This window comes from Erythranthe guttata, chromosome 13 (genome assembly GCF_056151865.1).
Source record: "Erythranthe guttata isolate IM_541 chromosome 13, IM_541, whole genome shotgun sequence".
NCBI classification, from domain to species: domain Eukaryota; kingdom Viridiplantae; phylum Streptophyta; class Magnoliopsida; order Lamiales; family Phrymaceae; genus Erythranthe; species Erythranthe guttata.
In genome coordinates, this window is record NC_142545.1 from 17,980,370 (window position 1) to 18,007,137 (window position 26,768).

General features: G+C 37.3%; 7 protein-coding genes across 12 annotated transcripts; 3 read left to right on the top strand and 4 right to left on the bottom strand.

The window, feature by feature from the left end:
- The first annotated feature begins 2,092 nt into the window (after positions 1-2,092).
- On the top strand, positions 2,093-5,612 carry LOC105968667 (nudix hydrolase 2). Of its 4 annotated transcripts, none has more exons than XM_012993303.2 (9): positions 2,093-2,690; positions 2,975-3,154; positions 3,320-3,385; positions 3,991-4,128; positions 4,359-4,436; positions 4,519-4,569; positions 4,672-4,706; positions 4,869-4,977; positions 5,083-5,612. In XM_012993303.2, exons 2-9 carry the CDS (start codon positions 2,996-2,998, stop codon positions 5,269-5,271), a joined length of 825 nt encoding a protein of 274 aa, XP_012848757.2. In that variant the 5' UTR covers positions 2,093-2,690; positions 2,975-2,995; the 3' UTR covers positions 5,272-5,612. The 4 variants fall into 4 exon arrangements, with proteins under 4 accessions (XP_012848757.2, XP_012848758.2, XP_088668046.1 ...); XM_088811920.1 differs by having other exon boundaries at positions 2,390-2,690; positions 2,980-3,154; XM_088811921.1 differs by having other exon boundaries at positions 2,651-2,690; positions 2,980-3,154; positions 3,256-3,385.
- A 345-nt stretch (positions 5,613-5,957) lies between these two features.
- LOC105968666 (fasciclin-like arabinogalactan protein 1) lies at positions 5,958-7,891 on the bottom strand. Its single transcript, XM_012993302.2, has one exon. It carries the CDS (start codon positions 7,389-7,391, stop codon positions 6,150-6,152), a length of 1,242 nt encoding a protein of 413 aa, XP_012848756.2. The 5' UTR covers positions 7,392-7,891; the 3' UTR covers positions 5,958-6,149.
- Positions 7,892-9,212: 1,321 nt separating this feature from the next.
- TIC20-V (TIC 20-v-like protein) lies at positions 9,213-10,010 on the bottom strand. The gene has a single exon (XM_012993305.2). The coding sequence runs from the start codon at positions 10,008-10,010 to the stop codon at positions 9,384-9,386; it is 627 nt and encodes a 208-aa protein (XP_012848759.2). The 3' UTR covers positions 9,213-9,383.
- Positions 9,213-12,876, bottom strand: LOC105969187 (Ribosomal protein L7Ae/L30e/S12e/Gadd45 family protein). 2 transcript variants are annotated; one of them, XM_088811922.1, is made up of 7 exons: positions 12,708-12,876; positions 12,558-12,605; positions 12,379-12,436; positions 12,136-12,273; positions 11,201-11,368; positions 10,628-11,100; positions 9,213-10,457 (listed from the first exon to the last, which is right to left on the bottom strand). In XM_088811922.1, the coding sequence occupies exons 1-6, from the start codon at positions 12,797-12,799 to the stop codon at positions 11,026-11,028; spliced, it is 579 nt and encodes a 192-aa protein (XP_088668048.1). In that variant the 5' UTR covers positions 12,800-12,876; the 3' UTR covers positions 9,213-10,457; positions 10,628-11,025. The 2 variants fall into 2 exon arrangements, with proteins under 2 accessions (XP_088668048.1, XP_012849389.2); XM_012993935.2 differs by lacking the exon at positions 9,213-10,457 and having other exon boundaries at positions 10,627-11,100; positions 12,692-12,857.
- Positions 12,877-13,811: 935 nt separating this feature from the next.
- Positions 13,812-18,372, top strand: LOC105968751 (RNA-binding (RRM/RBD/RNP motifs) family protein). Its single transcript, XM_012993412.2, has 2 exons — positions 13,812-16,459; positions 17,973-18,372. Exon 1 carries the CDS (start codon positions 14,165-14,167, stop codon positions 16,286-16,288), a length of 2,124 nt encoding a protein of 707 aa, XP_012848866.2. The 5' UTR covers positions 13,812-14,164; the 3' UTR covers positions 16,289-16,459; positions 17,973-18,372.
- A 916-nt stretch (positions 18,373-19,288) lies between these two features.
- Positions 19,289-21,448, top strand: PSF2. Its single transcript, XM_012993583.2, has 8 exons — positions 19,289-19,470; positions 19,561-19,635; positions 19,753-19,867; positions 20,044-20,140; positions 20,260-20,290; positions 20,369-20,464; positions 20,635-20,784; positions 21,048-21,448. The coding sequence occupies exons 1-8, from the start codon at positions 19,423-19,425 to the stop codon at positions 21,066-21,068; spliced, it is 633 nt and encodes a 210-aa protein (XP_012849037.1). The 5' UTR covers positions 19,289-19,422; the 3' UTR covers positions 21,069-21,448.
- A 700-nt stretch (positions 21,449-22,148) lies between these two features.
- Positions 22,149-25,929, bottom strand: LOC105968889 (Pyridoxal-5'-phosphate-dependent enzyme family protein). 2 transcript variants are annotated; one of them, XM_088811565.1, is made up of 8 exons: positions 25,612-25,929; positions 25,446-25,520; positions 24,978-25,121; positions 24,462-24,806; positions 24,137-24,372; positions 23,776-23,999; positions 23,519-23,610; positions 22,149-23,413 (listed from the first exon to the last, which is right to left on the bottom strand). In XM_088811565.1, exons 1-7 carry the CDS (start codon positions 25,822-25,824, stop codon positions 23,570-23,572), a joined length of 1,278 nt encoding a protein of 425 aa, XP_088667691.1. In that variant the 5' UTR covers positions 25,825-25,929; the 3' UTR covers positions 22,149-23,413; positions 23,519-23,569. The 2 variants fall into 2 exon arrangements, with proteins under 2 accessions (XP_088667691.1, XP_012849036.2); XM_012993582.2 differs by having other exon boundaries at positions 23,504-23,610; positions 25,612-25,912.
- Positions 25,930-26,768: the final 839 nt, after the last annotated feature.

The window sequence follows — 26,768 nt, forward strand, 5'->3', positions numbered from 1 at the left end:
TGAAAAAAACAAAACATTACGGGCATATATATTGCAATTAAACATAAATAGTACAACAGATAATTATCGTCCAAATATTTAGACTATATGTTTTAAAATTAAAATAGTTCAAATTAGATAATTAGGTTAGATTTATTGTTTTTAGGATTTTGGTCAATATTAAACAATTTAATAAATGTGATATAAAATAGAAATTTGAAATTAAAAATATTAAATATTTTAATTAAAATTAATAAATAATAAATTAATGAATAAAGTTGGTTGACCGATATTAACCGACTAACCAACTTTTTAGCATATTAGAAACCATTATCGACCCAACTATACATGGGTTGGTTGACATTATCGACCCAACTTAAATGGGTCGGTTGATGGTTGATTAACCATCACAAATTGTGGGTCGAAAATGGGTTGGTTGGTGGTTAAAACCGATCCATGCACAGCCCTATATATATGTGCATCTTTATATATATATCTAAATTCTTCGATACAAAAAAAAAAAAAAAAAAAATATATATATATATATATATATATATATATATATATATATATATATATATATATATATATATATATATATATATATATAGAAGAAGAAGAAGAATAGATTATAAGGGAGAAATAAGGACTAGTTGTTGAATTGTGTTGAAAACTCGAGTCATTGCCTCAAGGCAAAAGTGTTGACGTGTGAATTTTGGAGAATCGAGTTTATTAAAGTCCCTAGAGGTGAATTCATTGTTTCAAACGCCTATCTTTCAATTTTTGGCGTAATCACCTCAATTCAAGAAAATTAGCCACACATTCCCATATTACCTACCTCGGACCAAAGAGCCTAACAATTGAAAGCCACAAAGCCCCAATGATCCCAATAGCTTATTGTTCAATATTAGTTGAGTAAAATAATTTGGTGAGTATTTGGAGTCAAATATATGCATGTAAATATAAATTCTTTCTATCTTTAACTTGCAAATATTGGATACTTGAAGCAATTGTATGATTTGTGATTGTTGGTAATGGTGAGTGACTAAGTACCGTTGAATGTTAAGCTTGCGAATACCTAGGAATTATCATCATAATTGCAAGTTCTGAAAACGCGAAGTTGACCAATCGATCTATGTAATGAGATGTATGGTTTTGTTTTGTGCTATTAATTTGATTTTACTTGAGGACAAGCAAAAGTTCAAGTTTGGGGGTGTGTTAAGTGTATATTTATACACTTAATTGTACCTTTTAATTGGAGCTTTTGATGTGTTTTTACAATAATTGGTGCTTAATATGGTTATTATTTGTATTTTAGGTGCAAATTGAAGAATTGGCACCTCAAAAAAGAATTTTATTATTGTAAAATCTTGATAAATTAATATTTCTAAATTAATAATATTGGTTAAATGATTTTTTTTATGGTTCCAGTTTATTAAAAAAATATTAAATTATTAACTCGATAATTTAATCTGTCGAGAATATATTATTTTATAGATGTTTAATCGTATGTGGAAAAAAAATGGATATGAAAAATATGTTGAAAGTGGAAGAATATAATTAAATCCAAAATACGTCCATTTAAGGAAATATAGATGGAGAAAGGAATGTGAGAGGTGAGACTTCAACATTAGGTGATTATTCCATTGACCGTAAAATTTTGTTTCAATTTTAATAATATTGTTTTGATTTCGAATGATTTTGACCATTTTCCAGTATCATTTTGGTTAAATTTAAAACACGGAAATAGTAGTACTTTGAGTTAGGATTCTAATGCAACATGAATTAGTTAGATTGGATGTCGGGACAAAATTATGAACGACTTATGTTTTGAATTTTAAATAACTCAAAACATCAAAGTTGTGGACGTCGGTCGTTGAATCATGCATATTTTTTCAGCCGACATCCAATCTTAGCGATTCAAATTCGATTAAATAACTCATAAATCAATTAAACAAAAAACAATAATATATAGAGAAAAACAAGCATGTAATGAGTTATAGCCCAAACCAGCAAGAATAATGGGCCCAACTATTTAAATTTAAATTGAAATGGGCCTCCAAATTTCAATGGTCTGCAAGAGTATTTGTAAAAAAAATTCTCAAGAAAATATAAAAATATAAAATTATTTTTACCTCATAATCGTAATCCAAATCGATCGTTGCAATTGTTGTTGTTGTTCGTCGAAACTTTTTGCGAACAAATTTTATAGTTTCAAAATTTCACAAATTAAAAGCATAGTGAATTTCAATTTGTTAGGAGATTTTTGAAATAATCACCAAAATTACACTGCACCTGGTAAAAATCCCGCTGCAATTATCATTTCAAATAAGTCAATGAACTCCAATTATTACGATGAAGTGGGACCGCGGGAGGGTACAAAATTCGTGGCGGGAACGAACTCTCACTCGCCGCCTTCATACGGGCAATCCGGGTCGGGCCCCACGGCCCAAACCCTAGACTCGCCTCTGTCAGCCGACACGTAAACGAATTCTTACGTAATCGGGTATGTAAAATGGAGCCCATATTCGCGCCATCAAAACCACCGTTGCGTCTGCGTCACAGCGATGGTGAACACTTTGTCGGTACGCCCCTGGCGCACGATAGTTGCTCCCCGCACCCTATTGGCCAATCGCGTGTATAAATTTCAACTACTTTGCGCTTCAATTGCAACAATCACAGTCACAGAGAGAAGCTCAATTCTCTGAATGGTATAGTTTCGTTGAATTTTCAAGGATTAATTGGTCTGGTTCCGGGTTTAATTAGTTGGTTTTTTTTATGTTTTGCATTTGCATTTGCTAGATTGTTGGTTGATTAAGGAATAATTTGGTGCAAGTACTGAAAAAAAACCCTAATTAAGTTTTTTTTTTGGGGAGAATTTACTGTGAAGAACTGGTTCAGTGTTATCCTGTGATATGCAATCTATATTTTCCAGTGGACTCCTTTTGTCTGTGTATCGTAAAACATATTTCTACATCGTTGTTTATGTGATCAGATTAGGTTGTCTGAGGCTTAAATGGATCGAACACATTTTGAAAATGAAATCGAAGAAGTTCGGATGCTTCCTTCTTTCGATGACGAACATGGAGGTGTCATAGTGGAAATGGAGGTGCCTATGGACCCTAATGATTTTGGCGTGATTCTAAGATGTTCGATCTCGAAATGGAAGCTGCAGGTATTTACGCCTTCACTTCTAAATTAATCCGTTCGTATGATTACATGAAATTGTTTCTGTATATGCAGCTTGACCTTGTATCGGATTTATTGGTTTTGCAGATATGTGATATTATCTGGCATTAACTGTTTCTCTGTTTTTGGGGGATTAAAATCTATGTTGCAGGGAAAGAAGGGAGTGTGGATCAAGCTACCAATTGAACTTGTGAATCTTGTTGAAGCAGCAGTTAAGGTAATTTTTCCTTTCCTTGTGGAATTTTAAGGTATTTTTCTCAAATTCCCAGTTAAGTCGAGAATCCACAATCAATTTCATTTCAGCTATTTCTGTATCCTAATTCTATCATTCTAGGGGCACGTCGAATAGGTTGTGCAATCTTCGGAGTATCATCCAATATTGAGGGAGGGATAAAGAGTCATAAAGTTTTATTTTCATGAAATATTAGGCGTCTCAGTACGATTTTTTTCACCATTTACTGGTTGAATTCTTTCTTTTTTAATTTAAAAAAAAATAGTCATCTCATGTGGAGGAAGGAGCTAAGGCATCGGTCCTACCCATTTATCAATCTAAAGGAAGTATGGGTGATCAGACTTTAGAAAGCATTAAAGGGTAGTGTTAATACGTGAGTTTGTCAAAATTTCATAATTCAGCAAATCGGTAGCTATGGAGAGATCATACGAAAAGATGATGATATTTTTTAAAAACTTTTATTTTAACCCAAGACCAATTCTCTTCGAGTGAGTATATTTATAACCTCTATAGATAGATGCTTTGTCATACGAGTTCAGATGAATTGGTCTTGGCAGCTAGACTTTATTATAGACAAATTAATTTCGCAGGAAGGATTTCTGTATCACCATGCTGAGCCTCACTATTTGATGCTTGTGTACTGGATTCCCGAAACTTTTAGTACCATCCCGGCAAATGCATCGCACCGGCTCCGAATTGGTGCTATTGTTTTGAATGATAACAGAGAGGTACTTTGGTGTCACTCTAATTGCTAACCCCTTCTTTACTCAGCCTGTAACAAACGGACGAGCATCTTCGTCCATACCTTTTTGAAGAGAAGTTGATTGTCTTGAAAATTTCGAACCAAACGGATCCTCAGAAAGGCTTCATTTATCTTCTAAAAAACATTGAACAGCTTGGCATTAAAGGTGGTTATTGATTTTTTTTTTTTTTAACTATTGCAACTTCTTTTGCATAGTTGGTTGTCGTTCAAGAAAAACAAGGCAGTTTTCGAGGAACGGGTATTTGGAAGATCCCTACAGGAATTGTCGAAGAGGTTTGTGTTTTAACTGATATATCTTCGCGCATTTGTCCCCAATGATCTGTTTTATCCAATTCATTGCTATGTAATTTTCCAGGGAGAAGATATCTTTTTAGGTGCAAGAAGAGAAGTAAAAGAGGAAACTGGAGTAAGCAATTGCTGAATGGTGAATATATTGATACGTGTAGCATATATCACTTTTTTTCTGTCTTGGCCACTGTTCCTAAGAGATTGGTATTTGCAATTACAGATTGATACAGAATTCGTGGATGTGCTGGCATTCAGGTAAAGATTAATTTGTTTTTAACATATATGTGTGTGTGTGTGTGTATTCGTTTGATCCAAAGATTGTTTTTCCAACAAATATAAACACAAGTAATATAGGGTTCTTATGTTAAAAACAGACGGTCGTTTATTAACTTGACATGCTGTTTTATACTGATATAGGCAAGTGCACAATACCTTTTTCGGGAAGTCGGATTTATTTTTTCTGTGCATGTTACGGCCTTTATCCTTCAACATCCATAAACAAGATTCGGAGATTGAGGCAGCCAAGGTACATATAGATCATACTATGCTCCTCGTTCTTTTATTTATTTATTTACATTTGCCTGCCAAATAAGCGATGACAAATTATTTGCGTGTAAAATATTGCATCTAGTGGATGCCAATTGCAGAATACGAAGCACAGCCTTTTGCCCAAAAACACTACATTTACAAGTATGCAGCCCATCTCTGCCTAGCAAAGGTCGACGGTGTTTACACTGGATACGTTCCTCTGCCAATAACATCATCTTTCAACGATAAAACTAGCTACCTTTATGTCAACAACAAGGATCTCAGCCTTTGATATATAATCTCCAAGAATTCCTCTCTACTGGTATTTTATTAAAGATTCGTTCAGAAATTTTACTTATCTCGTTCTAATCAAGAATCATTAGGGTTTCGATTTATTTAAAACTTCCTTGAAGAAACTATCGAGATAATATTTTAATTTTCAAATAGTAGTCGTAACATAAAATAATTATCCCGGGTCATCATGCGCTGTAAGATGAATCATGAAGTGATAATCTATAGCAATTAACATGTGGTGAGGGGGACCAATGTTATCTGCTTCCTAGATTTTCCTTACATTCTCGTTTTTGTGTACACAAAACGAGCTTCTTGATTTTCCTATTTTTTTAACACTAATATTGTGTGGTTCTACGTATTCTAGTGATGAGCTAGATGTTGCACGTGATTATTTATATCGGGTGAATCTCAACCGTACATATGATCAAATAATCACCTACTAAGCACACACGCACCTACCAGTTTACACATACCGGGTTTTTGTACTAGGACGCAGTGTACATAATATATATATACTGTATGTGTGTGGATTTCTTTCGTAACAATAAATAAAATGTGACATCACTACATTGAGATAAATAATTAAAAATAAAATACATTTTACATTAAAAAAAAGAAAAAAAAAAAAAACCACCGACAAAACAATCGCCCCACAAACAACGATGCAATAAAAAAACAACATGAAAAAAATTGGAGATGACTAATTATGGAAAAGTGCCCTACCAATCTATTACAATTATTATACAAATAAATTAAATAGCCATTACAGCCCTCAATTATTTTTCACAAAAGGCGAAAAGGAAAAAAAAAAAAAAAGAAAAAGAAAAACCAGAAAAGGAAATAAAGTACCGACGGTAAAAAAGAAAAATGCACAACTTACAGTTGCAGAAACACAAGCCACATGCACAAAATTACAGCACCAAATCCTCCGGCGTTAAATCTAACAGCGCCGTTAGCGGTTTGGTCCGCTACATCTGCGTCGGCGTCCGGAGAATCAGCCGGTGAATCTGACGGAGCAGGCGGCGACTTATGCTTCTTCTTCTTCGACGACTTTGGAGCGTCCGCCTCCGGAGCCGGAGCGGGAGCCGGCGTTGGAGTCAGAGCCGCCTTGAACAGCTCCTTCGGCATCAAAACCTTGTTCACTTGGTAAATAGCCAACGGCGTCTCTTCAACCAAGGTGTTGGTGATCTTCGCCGTCGCGACTCCCGTCACAATCGTCACTTCAGTGCCGTCGTTCTGCACGGTGAAATCGTACCGCCTGGCGCCGTCGGTGGCCAAAGTGTTCGCCAATCCGTTGCTCGATTTCAACCCCTGTAATGTCTGGTAGATCGGCATTCCGTGGAATTCGAGCAGAGACTGTTTGCCGTCGGCGGTTAGGTTTTTGAATTTGGGCATAAACCCCTTCATAGCGTCGTCGCCGGGGCAGAAGATCGTCAGCCCGCTCTCCACGTTGGTCTCGAACGTCTGCTCGGCCGGATTAGCCAGTAGCGTCTCGGCGAACACTTTGCAGCCGTGAGCCGACATCAGAGCCGTGATGTTCGTCTGGCTCGGCCCCGGAGCCGGCGCCTCGGCTTCGGGAGAAGGCAGGATGGATGAGATCTGAATTACGGAGATGTTGTAAGGAATGGCTTCGACGGTTTTGACGAAAGTGGCCGAAACGCCGCCGCCGCCGCTGTCCTGCGGGGAGAAACCGACCTTGCCGCCCTTCAGATCTGTGATGTTAACGAAGCCGGCGGATCCGGTGGCTTCGCCGGTGGCCTGGTACATGGTGGCGGCGAGGGCGGTGCCGTCAGTAATCTGGTGGAGCTTCTTGGCGTCGAAGTAGTCGAGGAGCACGTGGAGGGAGAGCACGTTCCTGATGCCGCCGATGGACAGGTGCTTCGCGAGTAGATCCGACATTCCGGCGTTGTCCACCGCACAAACGGTGATTGTTTCCCGCCGGTTAATCTCCGGAGCTAGCTGGGTCACAGTCAAGTAGTGGCTGAAGGTGGAAAATTCGGGGTTCTTTTCGAGAATGTGGGTGATGTTGTGGGCTTGGGCGGTGGAAGTGAGGAGGAGGAGAAAGGAAAGAGACAGGACCACCGCAGCTGCGGCGGCGGCGGTGTGGCGGAGCTGCATTGTGGTGGTAGCTTAAAGGCAAGTAAAAATATAGGGGTTTTCTAGTATTGGGAGTTGGCTGGCACTATATATAAAGAGAGTATTGATTAGGGTTATATAAGTATGTTTAATGAAGTAATTAGTAGTGAGTTGATTAATTAATTAATTAATTGCAATTGGGGTAATACCATTGTCGTACTCGTGCGTATTAGGTTTTATTTTGACAGAACATAGGGGAAATGATTGATCACTTATTCCATTACTCACAGTCGGTGCAGGCAGCAGCAATTGATATAATTAAATTTTCTGTGTATAAAATACTATATAACGAAAGATAATATTGAATTCAATTTCAGACTGATATTGGTGGGTGAGGTTTTAACTGAAGAAAATTAAAGAAAACTGGATAAATAATGTGGGTTCATAAACTCGTGTCAGTAATTGAAATTCCCACACCCACTTGTTCTTGTGTATGCTGTTTTCATTATTTAAAATCCACCAATATATATTACATATATATACAGTCAGTAATTACTTCATTAGCTCTTATGATAAAAGCCAGGGCTATATTTGGTAAGAAAAGCACGGGAGAGAGAGAGAGAGGATTTGTTCGATGCTACACCCGGTGAAAAACACCGGGTGGGTCTTCTGCTGCCACGTGTCTCTTTTTTATATTTTATAATAGATTCCCCGCTAGGGTTTACCTTTAGGGGTTTTAGAAAAATAAAAAAAAGAACACGTGGCAGCAGAAGACCCACCCGGTGTTGGTGTAGCATCGAAGGAACCGAGAGAGAGAGAGGCGCACATCCGATTGCAGCTGGAAGTTACCAATGGCGTTTAGCCACGTGTCTGCCCCAAGATTAGATGCCTCCAGCTAATCACCGACACAGAATTCAACAAGGTTCTTTACTTCGTCTACGGTTGAAATTTTTAGACTTTCATATCTTTTTTTTATTGATGTTGTTTTGTATTTTGTCTTTAAAACTCCAAAAATAAAGACAGCACAAACCCAACCTAAACCATGTAGACGATATTCTGAATGCCAGATCACTCCAAAAGATTAAAAACAGCACCAAACATTTACAGAATTATATTCTTCACAGTCTTAATAAAGTCAAATCTAGTCAACCCTCAACACACAAAACTTCATACAATTTAATTTTTAAGAAAAAAAAAACACGGAACAACAAGTGGATGCATAATTCAACACAAGAACGATACCCCTGGTTCTGTATACATATGTCGATAATGGGCTCGTAACAATCTAAACAGTTTACCCATAATTAATAACTCGCAAAACTGGCCTCCAAGTACTTGCACAGTATTGGAGAACGGGTCGAGATCTAAACTTACTTTTAGTAATGAAAAAAAAGCTTCTGTTGCTAGCAAAACTGAATAATCGTAATATTTGCAAACTCTAGCCAAAACTCAATTAACACTCGTATCATATCATAGAATCACGTATCACGTAATTGTGATGACTACTAGAATCTATGGCAATCGAGTACTAACCCGATTGAATCATTTCATCAAATTAAGAACCTCACAAAAGTTTCTACTTATATATATATATACACACACACACACACACACACACACACACACATTTGCAGAAACCTATTTGGCAGCTGATTTTATGACTTACACCATCAAATTCCGAAAACCTCATGCACCATGTTCGAAATTTCACACTTGAGCATCCATACGAAGTAATGGCAACAAATTGAAGTCACACACCTCAGAAACTTTCCAAGTACTCAGAAATTACAAGCGAAGTTACATTAATCGAACGTAAATGTTCAATTAATCGACTCATTTTACCTCAATAAATCGTAACCCCTCTTATCCAAAAAATGCAGTAGAACGGCATTCATTAATCACGATATATCTTGTAAACGGCGGGAAAAATTCTTTAACCAATCACTAGTAATTTGTTACAGATTTTCTTAACCCTAAAACACAACAGATTGGATAATTCGCATAAAAAAAAAATCAATATCGAAAAAATAGAGTTTACGGTGGGACTTGCCTATCAGCAGCGTCGGCAACAATGGGCAATCGGGGGAGCTGGCCGAGCAAACAGGAGGAAGAGCCATAGATCAACGAAACCAACAGGAACAAAAACACGGTGCTATCCAAACTCATCATCAAATCCAACCCAACACCATCCCTAGGGTTAAAAGTCCTCTCCAGCAGGTCGGGGAAAATCAACAGCACATCCAGAACAATAGCCTGCATCGTGTTGAACCGCACGTACCTGCTGAAATTAGGGTTCCGCACCACGACGAAGTATAGCGTCAGAAACACCAGGAATCCGTTGAAGGGGAAGCTCTTGAAGACTCTGATTGCCGGAACCAGCGGCTGGATGAAGGCCTGTAGCGGCGAGAACTGTGTGATTACGTACTTTCCGTACTGGACGCCGTCGAAGAACGGGTAGAAGTAGGTGATGGCGGAGATCAGGCGGTCCGGCGCGTCGGCGGAGTCGTCGTTGCCCTTGGATCGGACGGTGGTGGTAATTCTGGATTTTCGTGAGGGTAAAGTGGTAAAATGGCCGAGCTTTGGATTGAGAGGGGAGAATGGGTAATTGGGTTGGTTGTGTAGTATGGTTGAAGGGGAGGATAGAAGATAGTTCATAGCCATTCCTGCTGAAAAAAATGGAGGAACAGAAGAAATATCTGGAATCAGGGGTGGGGGAAAAAGTGCTTTTAGATTTTGGATTGTTTTGTGCTTTTTATATATTTAGATTTAGATTTGGAAATATCAGCCCAGTTTATTATGGACTATTGGACTGTAATATTTTGTGCTGTGCTAAGCCCATTTAATATAACTTATCACTAGTTTGATTGAAGTCCAATGGTTTATTAACTTTTGTGCTAAGTTTATAAGCCGTTAAAAAGAGCTTATAAGCTCTTTCAAAATGTTCGATGGCTATATGAACTTTATATTTAAGATTTTATAATGAGTAAAAATAACTTATGAGTTCATTAGCCAAACACTTTAAATAAAAATTAATTCTAAAAGTGAGACTCAATTACTAATCAGCTCTTAAAATAGTTTATCAAAAGTAATGGTTTATCAAAATTAATTCTAAAAGTAAGAGTTAATTAATAATCAGCTTTAAAACAGTTTATTAGAAGTAAGAGTTTATCACTTGATTGAACAAAATTAAAAACTACATTCAGATGGTGTTTGCAAAAACTTTTACAAACACATTACGAGTTTCTTTTTTTGCTTGTAATCTATTTTTAGGTGTTTGCAAAATGAACTTTGGTTTTTGCTTCTCTTAAAGTAAGCAACTTTAAGCTATAATTTGTAAATCACCCTCGGACTTGCTTTTCCTATTAATTTTCTAGCAATTTTGTAAACACCTCAACTTTTTAAAATAAGCACTTAAAACCAACTTAACTCAAAATTGCTTTTAAATAGCTTTTGCAAACACCACCTTAGTGTGAATCAACTACCTCAATCTACATTTCATTTCTCTCACATGACAAACTGCTCTAAATGGAAAAACTCGACATGCTATGCTATAATTTAGGTACTAAGTTTCAGTGAACCATTTGAGCCTTGTTATGGTTCGAGTTGTTCGATTAGGCTGATTATATTGTACTGTGCCCCAACTAAAGATGGAGAACTTATCGACAAAATTGACTTCTTAGGCCTCGACGCTATCAATCTCGTGGGCAACCAGAACCTCCTTAATTAGTTGATTGACACCATTTCCTTTAGCCTGCAATAGTTGCAATATAAAGTAAATGTCTGCTCAAAAGATGAAGTGTCAAAAAAAAGAAACAAGGAATCCCTGATCTTTTCTATGGCTACTCACTCACCTTTATTCCAATGGCAATTGCTGTTTTCAGTTTGATCAGCTCACCTAATCTCAAGGAACCTTCTTTTCTATCTTTTACAAAGATGAGCGGCACGTTTCTCGAAGCAGCCAATGCTGGCAGATGTTTCGTCAGCCAGCGAGGATTACAGTCGGATGCCAACAATATTGCCTGCGTGTTTACACAAGTAAAGTCTGTCAAAAAGACGAACTGGGATGGATATTCCCAAAACTTGCACATTCTGTTTTTAATCACCTTAAAAAATGCAGAATAAAAAGATAGAACAAGTCGATCAGAAAATGTGTTGAATGAAACATAAAACACAGAGGAACGAGTCTGTATGGTGGAGGACCAACACTAGTGTTCCAAACATTGTTGTCTTGATTGGACAGTTACATAGATGCAGTTGGATTGTGAGCTACTTCGACTATAAAATATCAAGACAAGGTTTTCCCAATTTGTTCCTTACTTCGACTCCCTCGAATGAATAAAAATCAGAACGTGAAATTCATCAAGGCAGATGAAAATTCTTCGTTTGGTTGATCAGCATTTATCGAGTCGAGGCGAATTCAAACTCCTCTTTCAACAATTATAACCTACATCAAATGCTACAAAATTGGAGCCCCACATTACGTATAGTCTCCCCATCCATTATTTCCGATAAGCCAGTGAAAAAGATCTCGAAGTCGTTGGGGACACTTAGGCAGATATTTCAACAACATCCCTAAACAATACTAAGAAACACGCAATTCTAAGTGCATATCGGTTGTTCAGAATGAATAACAAAAGAACACGAACATTCTATCGTAATATATGGGAACTATGCATGTCTTGTAAGGATCTTAACCGAACTACAACAAGAACCACTCAGAATCAGACAATCAGAGTAATCAGACTGCAAGATTAACTAGCAAAAAATAGTAACTTAGTAAGCAAACCTGAAGGTACACGCAGGGGGGTTTACTATCACCACCATTCATCGGAAAATGCTCATCCGAAGAGATCGCATCCCCACGATCGGGTGTCATCCTCTCGAGCATACGTGTGACTTCATTCACCCCGACTGCAAATTGTTGCTGATAAATCCCAATTGTGTTTGTTTCCTCATTATTTTGGGGAAAACGAAAACGAACAAAAAAAATCAAATTAGAAAAAAAAATTAAGGAACAGAAAATAAGAACCTTCATCCAAAATTTAAGCGGCAAGGTTTGGTCTAAATCTCTTTCCGATTTAATCACCCTGCTCAAACAAACAATCATCCAATTTTTTATTTATAAAAAAAAAAAAAAAAAAAAAAAAAACAGATACAAACGACGACCAGGCAAATTACAAGTACAGTGAAAAGTTCAGAGTTTCGTACCTTAGGGTTGATTCGAGGAATCGGCTGAGGCTTTCTCCTTCTAAACAACTGCATAAGCACATTCAATTGGAAAGCGTCAGATTCAGAGATGAGCAAGCATTAAAATATTTATTAGGGCGAGGAAGAAGGGGTACAGCATATGTACTATACAATTGGTGTTGATGAGGAAGAAGCGGCGGAGGGTGAATAGAGTTGGATAAGGCTCCGGCGGCTGCGCCGGTTGTTCTCTTTTTGCTCCGCATGCTAGCTAGCTATAGCGCCGTATCTGTTTTGCCGGCGTTGCTTCTGCCCCCTACGGTCTGGAGAAAAGGAATCTAACAGGTCAATAATTTATAGGGTACACCCTCCTCTCCGCGTAAATTACAACTAGGTCCCTATGATTTTGAAATTTGCTCATAGATATTTGAGGTTTGATTTAATTAATGTTTAACCCCTTTAATTAAGGTTAGAGACCATTCATTTTTTATTTTTTTAAGTCCCTTTACCAAATATGGGTAAACTACATGAATTAAATTTAAATCTGATTACATTTAGCAATTAAAAAATATATATAATTACATCGACAATGTTTGGTTTCGTTTCCATATCATTTTTATTCTTTTTCGGGAATGAATTTATTTGTTTAGTTTCTTCAAAAATAATTTTCATAACAATTTCAAAAGCTTATCTAACCTTCAGACGTAATTGGTTACATTACCATGCGAATTTTATTCTTTTCCATAAACGAATTCGTACTTTTTTAGTTTTCAAACTCCATAACAATTTCAAAAGTTTATCTCACCTTCTGACATAATTTAACTGCTACAGTAACAAAATAACTGACTGCTACAACAAAAAATTTTTTTTTACTAAACACCAAACAACACATTACTTTATTTTTTACTTTGATTTAAATTTAATTTTGAGAAACATCTTTCCATTTCGTATGAAAAATTATAAAATAGTATATTGATATATACACGCGTATGGTACAATACAATGTGAAGTTATATGATATATTATATGTCATTTATAATTTCAATTTAAAATAAATGGTAAATTATGGTCACTCTCATAGGTAGTGTTAAATTATGCAAAAACCTCTCATGTTTGTTAATAATAACACATTTTGACATCATAAGAGTAGACGTGTAAGAAAATTAATGGTTGATGGGGACAATTGTAATTACTCAAACATGAGATGGTATTTTCATAATTTAACCTTATCCAAGGGGGTGAATGTAATTTATCTTAAAATAGAGAAGAAAAAAAAATGTACTTCCAAGTAGTAGTGCACCGTACGCACCATACGGACACGTCAGCAGGCCACATAACATTACGTTAGGAAGAGAGAAAAGGAGATAAAATTAAAACCAATCCCCCAATATTCCCTTCGTCCTTCAATTTTTCATTTTTTATCGAAGATATCAAAATACTACAAGGTTCCAGATTAGGGTTTCTCCACTTCAAATCAGGGACGAAGAAAAGGATCAATTTCTGGTTCGATCTTTCGAAACGCAATCCATTTTCCTCTCTATGATGCTCACTGATTTCCTTTAAGCACTTGGAAACAATAGAATTTTGGAGGCCCTGATTCGAACCCTAGGGTTTGAGTGTTGAGTCAAGTGATGGACGAAAATGAAGCTGGAGGCTACGCCGGAGATCCGAGCGAGCAGTTCCATAGGAACGAAGCGATATCCGCCGTCGCCGATGAGGGTTTCCTCGGCGAGGAGGATGACGACTACGAGGATCTCTATAACGACGTTAATGTTGGTGAGAACTTTCTTCAGTCGTTTCGTCGGAACGAGGATAACTCGGGGCAAATAAATGAGGAAGTGCAGGACAACAAGGCGAAGCTAACCGCGCCTCCACCTCCACCTCCTCCGCTGCAGCCGCCGCTTGTGGAGAGTGGAGGTGTAGCTTTGCCAGATGAGGGGCCGGCTTCTTCTAGGGTTCCTGGCAGAGTAGAGGGATATCAAAATATGGGGTTTAAAGGAAATAGTAATACAATTGATCTTGGTGTTGGTAGAGGAGCGGGTGCACCAGTTGGTGGTGGTACTGGTGGTGGATTTAGGGTTGAGCTGGGGCAGCCATCAAATAAAGTAGCTGATTTGGAAGAACGGGCAGTGAACAACAGTGTCCCGATTCAACAAATGGTACATCATCAACCACCACATGCTGCTAATATAGGAGTTCTTGAGAATGTTAGACATGTGGGGAATATGAATGGGACTACTGGAAATGTGTATGGAGGTGATGGTGGGGTTGTAGGGATTGGTGGTGCAGGTGATGCTGTTGCTGTAGCTGGTGGTGGAGGTGGGGGTGGAGGGACCATTCTTTTCGTTGGTGACCTGCATTGGTGGACAACAGATGCTGAGCTGGAGTCGGAACTGTGCAAGTATGGTCCGGTAAAGGAGGTGAAGTTCTTTGATGAGAGAGCTAGTGGTAAGTCAAAAGGTTACTGTCAAGTTGAGTTTTATGATCCGGGAGCTGCTACTGCCTGCAAGGAAGGGATGAATGGGCATTTATTTAATGGGCGCGCGTGTTTAGTTGCATATGCCTCGCCCTATACTGTTAAAAGAATGGGTGAGGCCCAGGTCAATAGAAACCAACAGCAGGTGGGTCCAGCACCTGTTAATCAACCACGGAGAGGCCCTGGGGATTTGGCCAATAAACCTGTTGGTAACAATATAGCCACCGGTGGGGGTTTCCCGGGAGGTGGTGATAACAATGGTAGAGGCTTTGGGAGAGGAAATTGGGCTAGAGGTAATAATCAAGGAGGGATGGGAAATAGGGGTGCAATGGGCCCCATGAGGAACAGGGGAGGTGGAATGGGTGGTCGTGGCTTAGCAGGTAATGGATTCGGGCAAGGGATTGGTGCTCCTCCTCCAATGATGCATCCTCAAGCAATGATGGGCCAAGGTTTTGACCCTGCTTTTGGAGGCCCAATGGGGAGAATGGGTGGCTATGGGGGATTTCCCGGTGCTCCTGCAGCACCCTTTTCTGGAATGTTATCTTCGTATGGACCTGTTGGGAATGTTGGTATGCCTGGTGTCGCTGCACATGTTAATCCGGCGTTCTTTGGTAGAGGTATGCCCATGGGTGGCATGGGAATGATGCCCAATCCCGGAATTGAGGGGCCTAACATGGGAATGTGGCCGGATCCTAATATGGGAGGATGGGGAGGTGATGAACATGGAGGGAGAGCAGGAGAGTCTAGTTATGGGGAGGAAGCTGCATCAGACCATCAGTATGGAGAAGGGAGCCAAGAGAGAGGGCCATGGCCACCAAATGCCATAAAGGAGAAAGAAAAAGGATCAGAAAGGGATTGGTCTGGCTCTTCCGAGAGAAGGTACAAGGATGACAGAGGAGCTGGTTATGAAAGAGATGTGCCTGTGCCTAGAGAAAAAGATGTGGACCGCGATAATGATTGGTCTGAAAAGAGACAACACCGTGATGAAAAAGATGTCAGTAGAGACAGGCAAAGGGACCGTGACAAGGATCGTGAGCGTTCGGTAGACCATGAGCGTGGCCGTGAACGTGAACGAGACCGGGAACGCCATAGGGACGATAGAGACAGATATGCTGACCACCATAGGCACAAGAACCGTGACGCAGAATATGATGATGAATGGGACAGGGGAAGATCTTCAAGGACTCATGGCAAGTCAAGGGTATCCCATGAAGGTGAGCATAGGTCAAGATCAAGGGATGCCGATTATGGGAAAAGGCGACGCCTAACTTCTGAGTAACTCAAACGTGTCTGCGGAATATTCTAGGATTTAGTTCGGAAAGAAAATTGCTAGATGCTAAATGATCCGTGTTGACCATCAGAACCTATTTCTCCCAACGTATCAGAACCTTTTGCTTTCTGATTTGATGACAACCTTCGAGAGACTGCATTTCTTTGATGCATGATTCAAGTAAGTTGTTCCGCTTTGTTATTATCATTGAGTTTATGCATATGATAATCTTAGAATTTCGTGGCTATGTTATTTTTTTACTCGCTGTCTTCTGTTAGGAAATATAATTCTATGTTCTTGCAATGAGAAGGAAGTCGTAGTTGACACATTGCATTTGCATTTGAGTTTTCAAGCAATAGGGCAGCAGTATATCAACCCTGGCCTTCCTTTTACTGTTATTTATAGATGAATCATTACACGTCGATAACATGTGAAGTTTTGGCCGTGCATGTCTGCGAGATTGATTTAATTAATTACCGGTCTATTGAATTAAATTATGCAACTTGAATTCGACGTGGTTCCATTTTTAGTTTATGCTTTTGCCAACTTTAGATAGTTTTTAGGATGTTAGTGCATTGCTTCAACTTATGCTGATGCATTAGATAGTTCTTCCTAAACCACGAATCATGGGCTAAATAAGGATTAAGCATGGCAATCCATGGTTCATCATTTTTTCCTGATGCTACATTGTTCAGATTTCTGAGTTAGGCATACTCATCAGAGTTGGGATTAAACTACTTACTGCTGTTGCAACATGATTGTCGGTGTATAATTAATTATTTCGGTCTCCAGATGATCATATTAATTAGTTGTTATGCTTATGTTTTGACATGCATGTTATCATTCAGATATGCTTGTATTTGTACCCCTGTAGATATAGGCACGTGTAATTATCTTTTTACTGCTTAGAAGATCTGAATTGAATTTTTATCTTTTATAGTTGCATTTATGTATAGCTTAAAGATTTGTTCTCGTTCATTTATGTCGGACACTCATAGAAGCTTCCATTACATTTATTAGATTCTTAGGCAACTTTGATTAAGCTTAAATGCGTGCAGGTAAGTACTTATTGGACTCTGTAATAAGAACGGGGAAGATGGCGTGAACATAAATACCTGAGTGCCACATATATATCTTTTATCCCTCGTCATTTTTATTCATCACATAAATCAGGGAGTATGTAGTCATTTTTTATACCATACGGGTTTTATCCAGTACTCGTTCCGGCCTTTCCCTTTCATGAGACTGACACCTCACCCTCTGTGAATGGAAAGCAACAAATCTGTTTGTTGAATCTGTAATTGCTAATTATCCCCTGTTGGTGTTAAATACCTGAAGAAATATGGTATGCCAGAAAGGTAGTGCTAATTTTTTTGACCGCGGTTGGTCGAGTCGTACCAATCGATAGAGATATTTTATTTGGTTGTATGATGATTACACAATTTTAGACATCTACATGGTCCTGGACTAGAAATTAACTAACTATTGTGGCAGCTGTGTGGGTTCTGAAATTGAGTTGGTAATATATATGTTAGTTTTTAATTGTATTACTGTTTGCCGACATTCCTGTGGTACTATGAACTTGATATTTGAGGAGGCTTTGATTATCGTGTTGACTATTCTAATGAACATTAATATACTCCGAATCATGTTATATTGCAAAACGTATCTCATTTATTTATTTTGATGATAGCTTGAAGGTTATCATTATTTACTGGAAGCTGGTTCTACCGAAGTTGGGAATTCTTGCAAAAGGCTTCTAACTATTCGAAGATGGGATGAAAGTGTGGCGCGCACCTCTTAGCATCTGCTAGTGGAAACGTTTTATTTCAGTTTGTTAGACATTTCGTTTATGTTTTACGTTTTAACAAACCAATGTTGTGGTTAAAATGCTAAAGTCTGTTGTTGTTGCTGTATGATGTGTGATGTATTAGATTAAAGATTTCGCAGGATTTTCGTCGTTTTGCCCCGATTTTTTGTTTTGAATTTTCTTGTAATTCTTTTAAACCCCCTCTTGTTTTTCTTATTGGGGTATATCATGTTTAACTGCATTTTTTTTTGGTTGGCGAATATCAGGTATAATGTTTACAGTAGCCACTGTACATGTGTAAATCAATTGTATGTAAATAGAAGTAACATGTACCTATATTACACAAGGTTGATCTATTTGTAGTTTTGTACAGTTGCATGTATGAAATCTTTTTTATTTGTGGTAGTCGTGGAGTGAAAAAGTCTGTCTTTTAATCCGAGTTTGAATCTCATCTAGGTCGAGTTCGTCAAATCTTGGTAATAAACGTATCTCGAATTAGATCGTAATCAGTACTTTCAAAAGAAAATATAATTTTTTTTCGGAATGAGTAAATTGTGAATGAAAATTGTTCTTTCGAAATATATGTTTTTTGGATTGAAGTCAAAATTCCATATTTTATTTCACATATAACATAAAATGATAATAAATATTAGGGTAAATTATGGTCAAGTCACAAAAACCCTCCTCATAATTGGGTGATCACAATCACCCTCAACTATAAATCTTCTTACACGTCTACCCTTACGGTTTCAAATTTAGTGAAATCTTCTAGATTATATGGAATCACTTTTGTACCCGTTTTATCACATTTGAACTCCACAGTATGAAACAATATAATCATAATATGTGTTTTTTGGCTTGTATATATCATATTGTGGTGCATCAGAAACTGTATTTTTACACAAAGCGAGTACAAACTAGAGCACATTCCACGAAATCTAGATGATTATGTCGAATTTGACACCATAAGGGTGGAAGTGTAAGAGAAAAGCATAGTTGAAGGGATAAATGTAATTATCCAAACAAGAAGGGTTTTTTTCGTAAATTCCCATACCTCAGGGGGATGGTTGTAATTTACTCTAATTTTTTTTTTTTTTTTTTTTTTTTAAATAAGAATTCTCGAAATTATTTTTAAAAATAAAAAATATCAGATCAAAATCTCATATATATACCTTTTTTTTTGTCTTTTCTTTTACAGTAGTAGCATAACTACGAAAATTGAAAAAAGTTGAAAAAGTTTCCCTCTGAATTCCCGCCGTCGCCCGCTGGAGGAATAGGGCTGCGAACTTGCCTCCGCCGCCCGACCACATACACCCTACACTAGAAAATTTCTATGTCAAGCGCATCTGAGCCCCACGCGTCCGCATTTTCGGCAGCAGAGGTTTAACCCCGTCTCCTCATGAGTTTTCAATTGTTTTGATGCATCGATTTTATTTTTCTCAATTTTGTTTTTGAATTTTCAACGGCGCAGCTGGAGTTTCTCGCGGAGGATGAATTGATTGAGATTGTGCCAAATTTGAGAATGGATCCGCTCAATTTCATCTCTGTATGATATTTCCCCAAACTGTCTTTACTGCACATTTAATTTTATTTATTTATTTAGTTCCGGCGTATAGATTGATGATTTCCGTGGGATTTTCTGGTTGATTTGCACTATGTACAGGGAGATTTTGGTCCTTTCAGACCGCAAATTGCAACTCAAGTGCCACTTTGGTTGGCCGTCGCCTTGAAGAAGAGAGGAAAGTGCACAATTCGAGCTCCGGAATGGATGTCTATCGGTGAGTTAGGCAGTGAATTCGAGTTTGCAAAAATGAAGAAGCACCATTTCTAAAAATTGTATTTGCGCGGTTTTTCTGATTTAAGTTCTACTCCACAATATTTTTTTCCCACGAGTTAAATGCATATCTGCCCGCTGTGCACTTACTATTATATGCTCTTTCGTTTTCCGGCATAGATAAATTATCGCAAGTGTTGGAATCAGAGCGAGATTCTGAGAAGTTTCAGCCCTTGCCGTTTCATTATGTAGAAATATCAAGGCTTCTTTTTGATCAGTAAGTATTTTGATATTCCACAATCACAAAAAAATAAAAATAAAGAAGTTTTGTGATATACTATAGTTATTTCCCGTTGCATTTTGGTAATGATCTGAACATTTGTTTCCGTGGTGTAGTGCTCGAGAAGACATCCCTGATATCTACATGGTTAGCGGCTGATTTTATGTCAATATCTTCCTTTGACCTATAACATTTTGACGAACCTTGATTCGAATTTTCATGCAGGTAAGATCCCTCGTTGAAGACATCAAGGACGTGCGGTTTCATAAAATTGGGACGGGCTTGGAGATTATCTCGAAGGAACGTACTTATGCTCTAAGGGTACGGTATCTCTAAATTGTAAACCTACCGATGCATATTGTATATTATCCGGCCATGCAGATATGTTTAACTTATAACGATACTTTGGCAAGAAAAAAAATTGTTGCATAAGTAAGATGTTCTCTTTTTCAAGATCCCTGAAGTGACCATCAACCGTTGGAATTGTGCAGCTTAAAAATTTATCTGCTATGGAAGCAAATATAGTGCGTCCATTTGTTACAAGAGCTCTCGAGACGCTTTATAAACTTGGCAGTTCGGAGATGATACAAGAATCAGACACCAATAGACAGCCCCCTCAAGCAATGAATCGTGGGCCAAGGGTAAGTAAAAAAATTATGCTTTTTGCTTTATTTCCTGCTAAATCTATCTGCAAGTATGGAGTTTTCTCGTGGGGTCAATGGCATGGATATTTTCCATGTGCTCATTTTTTTTCTTTTTCTAAATCCAACATTTTGATTGATTTGGTTGTTCGTTAGTTAATCTAATACGTAGGAATATAAACAGGGTCACATAATGATTGCTTGTTGTTATTATTGTCGTTAAATGTCTTCTTCTTGACTGTCTGATCCTCTTGATATTTCAGCGGCAACTGAAAGATAGATGAGCCAATACGGACATTTGGTGTAAACGGACAGCAAGTTATTTCTGCTACTCGGAATGGCGTAAGTTTCAGCAAAAGTATTGTGATTTAGTGTTGCACTCTGTCTTTGTTGTCTTAATTATGTAAGCATTATGGGTGTTTTAATACACCATTTATTTATTAGCTTATTAATTTTGGTGTTTTGCTAAATGACCTGATAGACGACGAGTAGAAAAGATGGTGATCTAATCCTCGGCAATATTTTCGATATTAATTCTTCCTCGGAGCTACTACTCATGCTCAGGAAAATTATTGACAAAGATGTTAGAAACTGAGTTCAGAGTTTTAGGTCTGCTATATGTTTCTAATTCAATTTGATCTATAACATATAATTTTTAAGAAAACTCCATTGATTTCTGCAAGTCTTTTTTCACCATCTCTTATAATATTTCTCCTCAGTTTGAAGTGACATTCAATCAATCTTCTCACTCACTGATCTGGTATATTTTTTGATAATATACTATTTTTATATGCAGAAATAATGTTCCATTAAATATATACTCGGTATAAAGTTTGGAGAAATTCTTATACTCAGCCCAAATCCATCAACAAAAGGCTAATCAATATTCTATGGCCTATTAATTGAATTTATTTATGGGTTAGATGAAAATCTAACGGCCCAATTGCATAAGCTGGCGTATTTCTTTTTATCCCACATCGGAGAATAGTGTTTTATTTCTCAGTTTATATACCGCAACCTCACTACCATAGTGTGTCCCTTCGGGGGGATGACACGCATAAATCGAGAAATGGTCCAAATTTTTTGTAAATAAAAAATCCGAATTTCATGTTTTAGCTTATTTTTTTTTGTAAATAAAAAATCCGGATTTCATGTTTTAGCTTTTAAATCGAGAAATGGTCCAATTTTTTTTTGTAAATAAAAAATCCAGATTTCATGTTTTAGCTTATAGGTGTTTTTAAGTTTTCGATTCACGACACGCATAGATCGAGTAATGGTCTAGATTTTTTGCGAAATAAAGATTCCGGGTTTTGTGTTTTAGCTTATGGGTCTATTTTGTTTTTATTCTAAGAGAAGCAAATGCAAAATAAAAAGGAAATCTATCTTGAAAAACATTTGCAAACACCACGGTAGTCAGATTGTAGTTTAACAAACTGGGACTGATTGTCTAATGGATCCCATTGAAATATCAATCTCAATCAAATTATCTTCCCCACAAAACTCATTAAGATCTGAAATGAAATCCTCAGTGCCTTCTTCCAACTTGTGCTTCTTCCTTTCTGGCTGTAGAGCGATTTCAATAAGGTAGTCTTCCTCTAAATCCTCTGATATTGATGATTCCAAGCTATCACAAAAAGTGGCGCCAATCTCAAACATATCCTCAACGATTCTTTCATCGGAAGTTTGAAGATCTTTATGATTGAGAATCTCATTTTTAGACAGCTTCTTTGTCATCTGTAACAATCTCATTTTCTTGTACGTGAAAACAATGTTCGAAAATAGCAAAGAAGAAACAACGACCAACACCGAGAAGTGGACGTAGATAATCGAAAGAAGCGCAACAAACAGTAACGAGACTTTGAATAGATGAAGAATCATCGTTGATGTAAAAGAAGAATTACGCATCATTTTCTCGGGTTTACACATGAGAGAGGAGAAAACGGAGAGTAATATAACATTACAAACCGAGTGGCCATTTTTCAAGAAAATTGGTGGGAGTGAAAGAAAACAGATGAGAAGATAACACTATTTATTCACAAGGAAGGGACTTTATTATAAGAGAGTTGTGTGCCCCTGATTAACATAGAAAAACTTATACCAAAGTTTCACTTTACCTTTATGTTGATTCCATTCCATTCAATAAGATATGTATAGAGAATTAGAGAATAATAATGATGAGCAATGATGGCCCATTGTTGTTTTATTGCCATATCCATGATAATGTTTGTCACTTGCTCCAATTCCTGATAATGGCTGTCTGACTGTCTCCCACTCTTTATCGAAAGCCCGTCGTTTTCAGCTGTAATTGTCCCTTACAAGAAAGGGTCAAGGATGATGCAAAAATTGAAAATAAAGAGGTATATAATAATAAGATGTATAGTTTTATAATGAGTGTAATGATAGTAATAAGTTAAATAACCATTTCCTCAAAACAAGAAAATAATCGAAAGGGTGAGGTTTTTCGGTTAAGATTCCCTACAAGGGCAATCTCGTAACTGAGCTGGAAAATTGGTTTTGCGTAGCCAGGTCTTCTATTTTTATACCAGTATGGAGTAAATCCGAGATTCAAATTGTATTCCAGTTAATGATCTTTTCGAACATACATTCATGATGAGTTGAATCGTTGGTCCTGAAAATTATTATACAAGAAAATGGTAAAAACCATATCTAAATTCCAAAAACATTTAGAAAGAAGAAATAGAGAACTTCAACGACTCACCATACAAGAACCAACCTTGTGACAGTTACGAAATTCATTTATAAGACCATTCAGTCGGACTTCAGTTTATCTCTTCGGTGCATGCTCCCCATTCACACTCTTCACATCTGCATTTTTTTAGAATATGGTGTGTGTGTGGGAGGGGGAAACAAGTTTCATAAATCTCTCGTGAATAAGAAGGCTCCAAGTTTAACAAATTACAGTGTCCAGAATCGAAAAAAAATAAAAAAATAAATATACAATTCATGAAAAATAAATCTTGAATTTCTCACCAGCACCGATACCAAGAAACTCCAATCCCGAAGCTGTAGGTGTCAATCCATACTGTGCCAAATACTTTTCGTTATAAAACTTACTAAGGTGTCTCATCCCACTATCACATAAAATTGTAACAATAGTGTGACCGGGACCCATTTGTTGTGCCACTTTCACAGCTCCAACACAGTTCATCGCTGAAGAACTGCCAACAAACAGGCCATCCTTCTTCAACAAGTACCTGACATTTAACCATTCCATTTAATTCAAATCAAATTTCCCAATAAACATGCCCCCAGATTTTACCAAGGAGCATTAGGATTCATTATAAAGCCGCTTTAGTCAACACGGGGTTAAACAAAATTAAATTCAACTAACCTAGACATTTCAACAGCCTCCAAATCCGAGCCTCGAAAAGCCCCATCAAGTGCAGCCATTTTAAAGTTTTCAGTCAATCTATTGATTCCAATTCCTTCGGTAACTGTATCAAAAGGGTTCTTCAACCTCCTTCCCTCTGCCTCCTGTGTGGTATACATCACTCCTCTCGTCACCTTATTAAACAAACCAGAACCAGGTGGGTCGATTAGAAAGCACTTGATCGATGACTTCTTCTCCTGTTGAATATGTGAAAAAACGAGGTTATATAACTATGCATCAATTATATTGAATCACATACTCCACGTTAGGCAGATGAGATACTAACCTTTAGAAACTGTGAAACTCCAGCTACAGTGCCACCTGTACCAGCAGCTGCAACAAATGCGTCCAATTTCCCACCAACTTGTTCCCAAATCTCAGGTCCTGTGCCCTCATAATGAGCTCTATAATTCGCTAGGTTCTCAAATTGGTCTGCAAAAAAACCACCCTTCGAGTCGGCTGAACACTTCGAATGATGATTTACGTCATTGCTAGTTTCTTGATGCTTTAATGCTACTTCATTAGCCTCTAATGCCCTTCTCCTTGCAATATTGACAAAGTGTTCTTTGTGTGTGATCGAAACGGGTCTAACTCTTTCGACAGTGGCACCAAGAGCTTCCAGAATTTGAGACTGCGAAACATAAACAAAAGTCATAGGGTGTAAATCAACAGAATGAAAAACTCAAACATCACTGCAATAGTTCTAAAACTAGGAACATTATATATTCTGTCTCGACATAACAAAGAATGCGTGAAAAACAATAAACCAAAACCCTTTTTATGTAAATAGAACTAATTATACCTTCTCAATAGCAGCATCGTCAGGGATAACTACATGGCACCTGCATCCGTAAGCTGGAGCCACTGTTGCAAGACTGATAGCAGTGCTTCCAGCACTTCCTTCAGTAACTACTCCCCCACGAGAAAGAGCTCCACATTCAAGAGCCTGCAAAACAATCACGCAAACCAAACAATATCATATTGCTGTAACACTATATGAGAGTAGGAACTGAAAGGAAAGAAACCGATTCCGAGAAAAACAGCATGGAAATAATCAAATGAGACGACTACATTAATTAGCATTAACATCCAGCAGTGACAATTTCTATGTCAAAACTTTTTATCCTTCAATAATCAACTTTTAACCCTAATTTTTAGATAACTGCAAACGGAATATGCTAAAAAATTAAATAAAATAAAATAAAGAATAATTCCTTCATTCACTGCAATCGGTACACAATTGGAGTTGCAAGCTAAAGATGAATTTTACCTCTTCAATGATCTTGACTGCTACTCTGTCTTTCACACTACCTCCAGGATTTAAGAATTCCGATTTACCCAGAATCTGCCCAACCAAACAAAATCCCAATTAAAAAAATTTGAAAAGCCGTTGCGAGGGAAAATAAAATTAAAGGAACTAAAAAAACAATAATTACTTCGCATCCGGTGGCGTCGGAGAGGCTATTGATTCTGATGAGAGGAGTGTTGCCAATGGCGGCGACGAGTCCAGTACTGGGCTTTTTAACGGCAGCCTTTCTGCTTGAAGATTTTGAGCGAGACCTACTGTTGTTTATCATTACGTAAGAGAGGACGGCAAGTATAGAGAGTACAGTTACGGTGGCGCCGGTGGTTCTCGCAGGCGGCGCCATCGCCGGATGTTCCTCTTCAACCCGCCCAAAAAACGGTCGCGATTCGCATGGTATATTTCGGGTCGAAAATGTTGGGTTGGGCTGTAATTTCTTTTCTGTTGTGGGCCCATATACATTATGGGATGGACTTTTTTTTTTTTGATAAATATGTGAGATGGACTTAATTAATTATACATATTTCTCAATAATAATAATAAATAATTACACATAATTAAGTAGTTGTTTTCAAACACTATTTTAATCATTGACGGCAAATTAAGAATTTGAATTAATTGGGCATCCTGGTTTATACGTTGGGACGAAGGATGTACTCGCTTTTGTCGAAATTTCATCTATCATTTTTCACTTATTTAGTTATTTTGGCTTAATTAACTATTTACACCAAATATAATTATTTTATATACTGTGATACTATTTTTTTTTGCATATCAACTTTTGGTTTTACTATTTCAATGATTTATTTGTGATAAAATATTAGTTTTCACGATGAATATCTCGGATGAAGTAATAATATTATTTAATTTTGATTCCGATTTATTTTTCGACAAAATTGGAATACATATTTTATTCTGTTTATTATTTCGAAAAATATTTTATGAAACTTATAATCTATTTTTTTCGTGAATCACACTTATAGATTTTTTTTTTGGTAATGAAGGAACTCGCAGCCAACCATATAGGTCCACTGAATTAATATTATTATATGTGCATTATAGATGAATAAAAAATGGAATTTCTCAATTTCATCGATTCCGGTCATGCTCTTTTCAATTTAGAACAATTTCGTCATTCTAATTTTCGAAATTCCGATTCTTAAATTTTTTGTAATTTCACTTCAAAAAATTGTGATTTTCCCGAAAATGCTAATTTGAATCCGACCTGTTCAATTTATACCCCTGTGGTCTACCTACATATAACTATCTAGATGTTAGGTTTCATTAAAA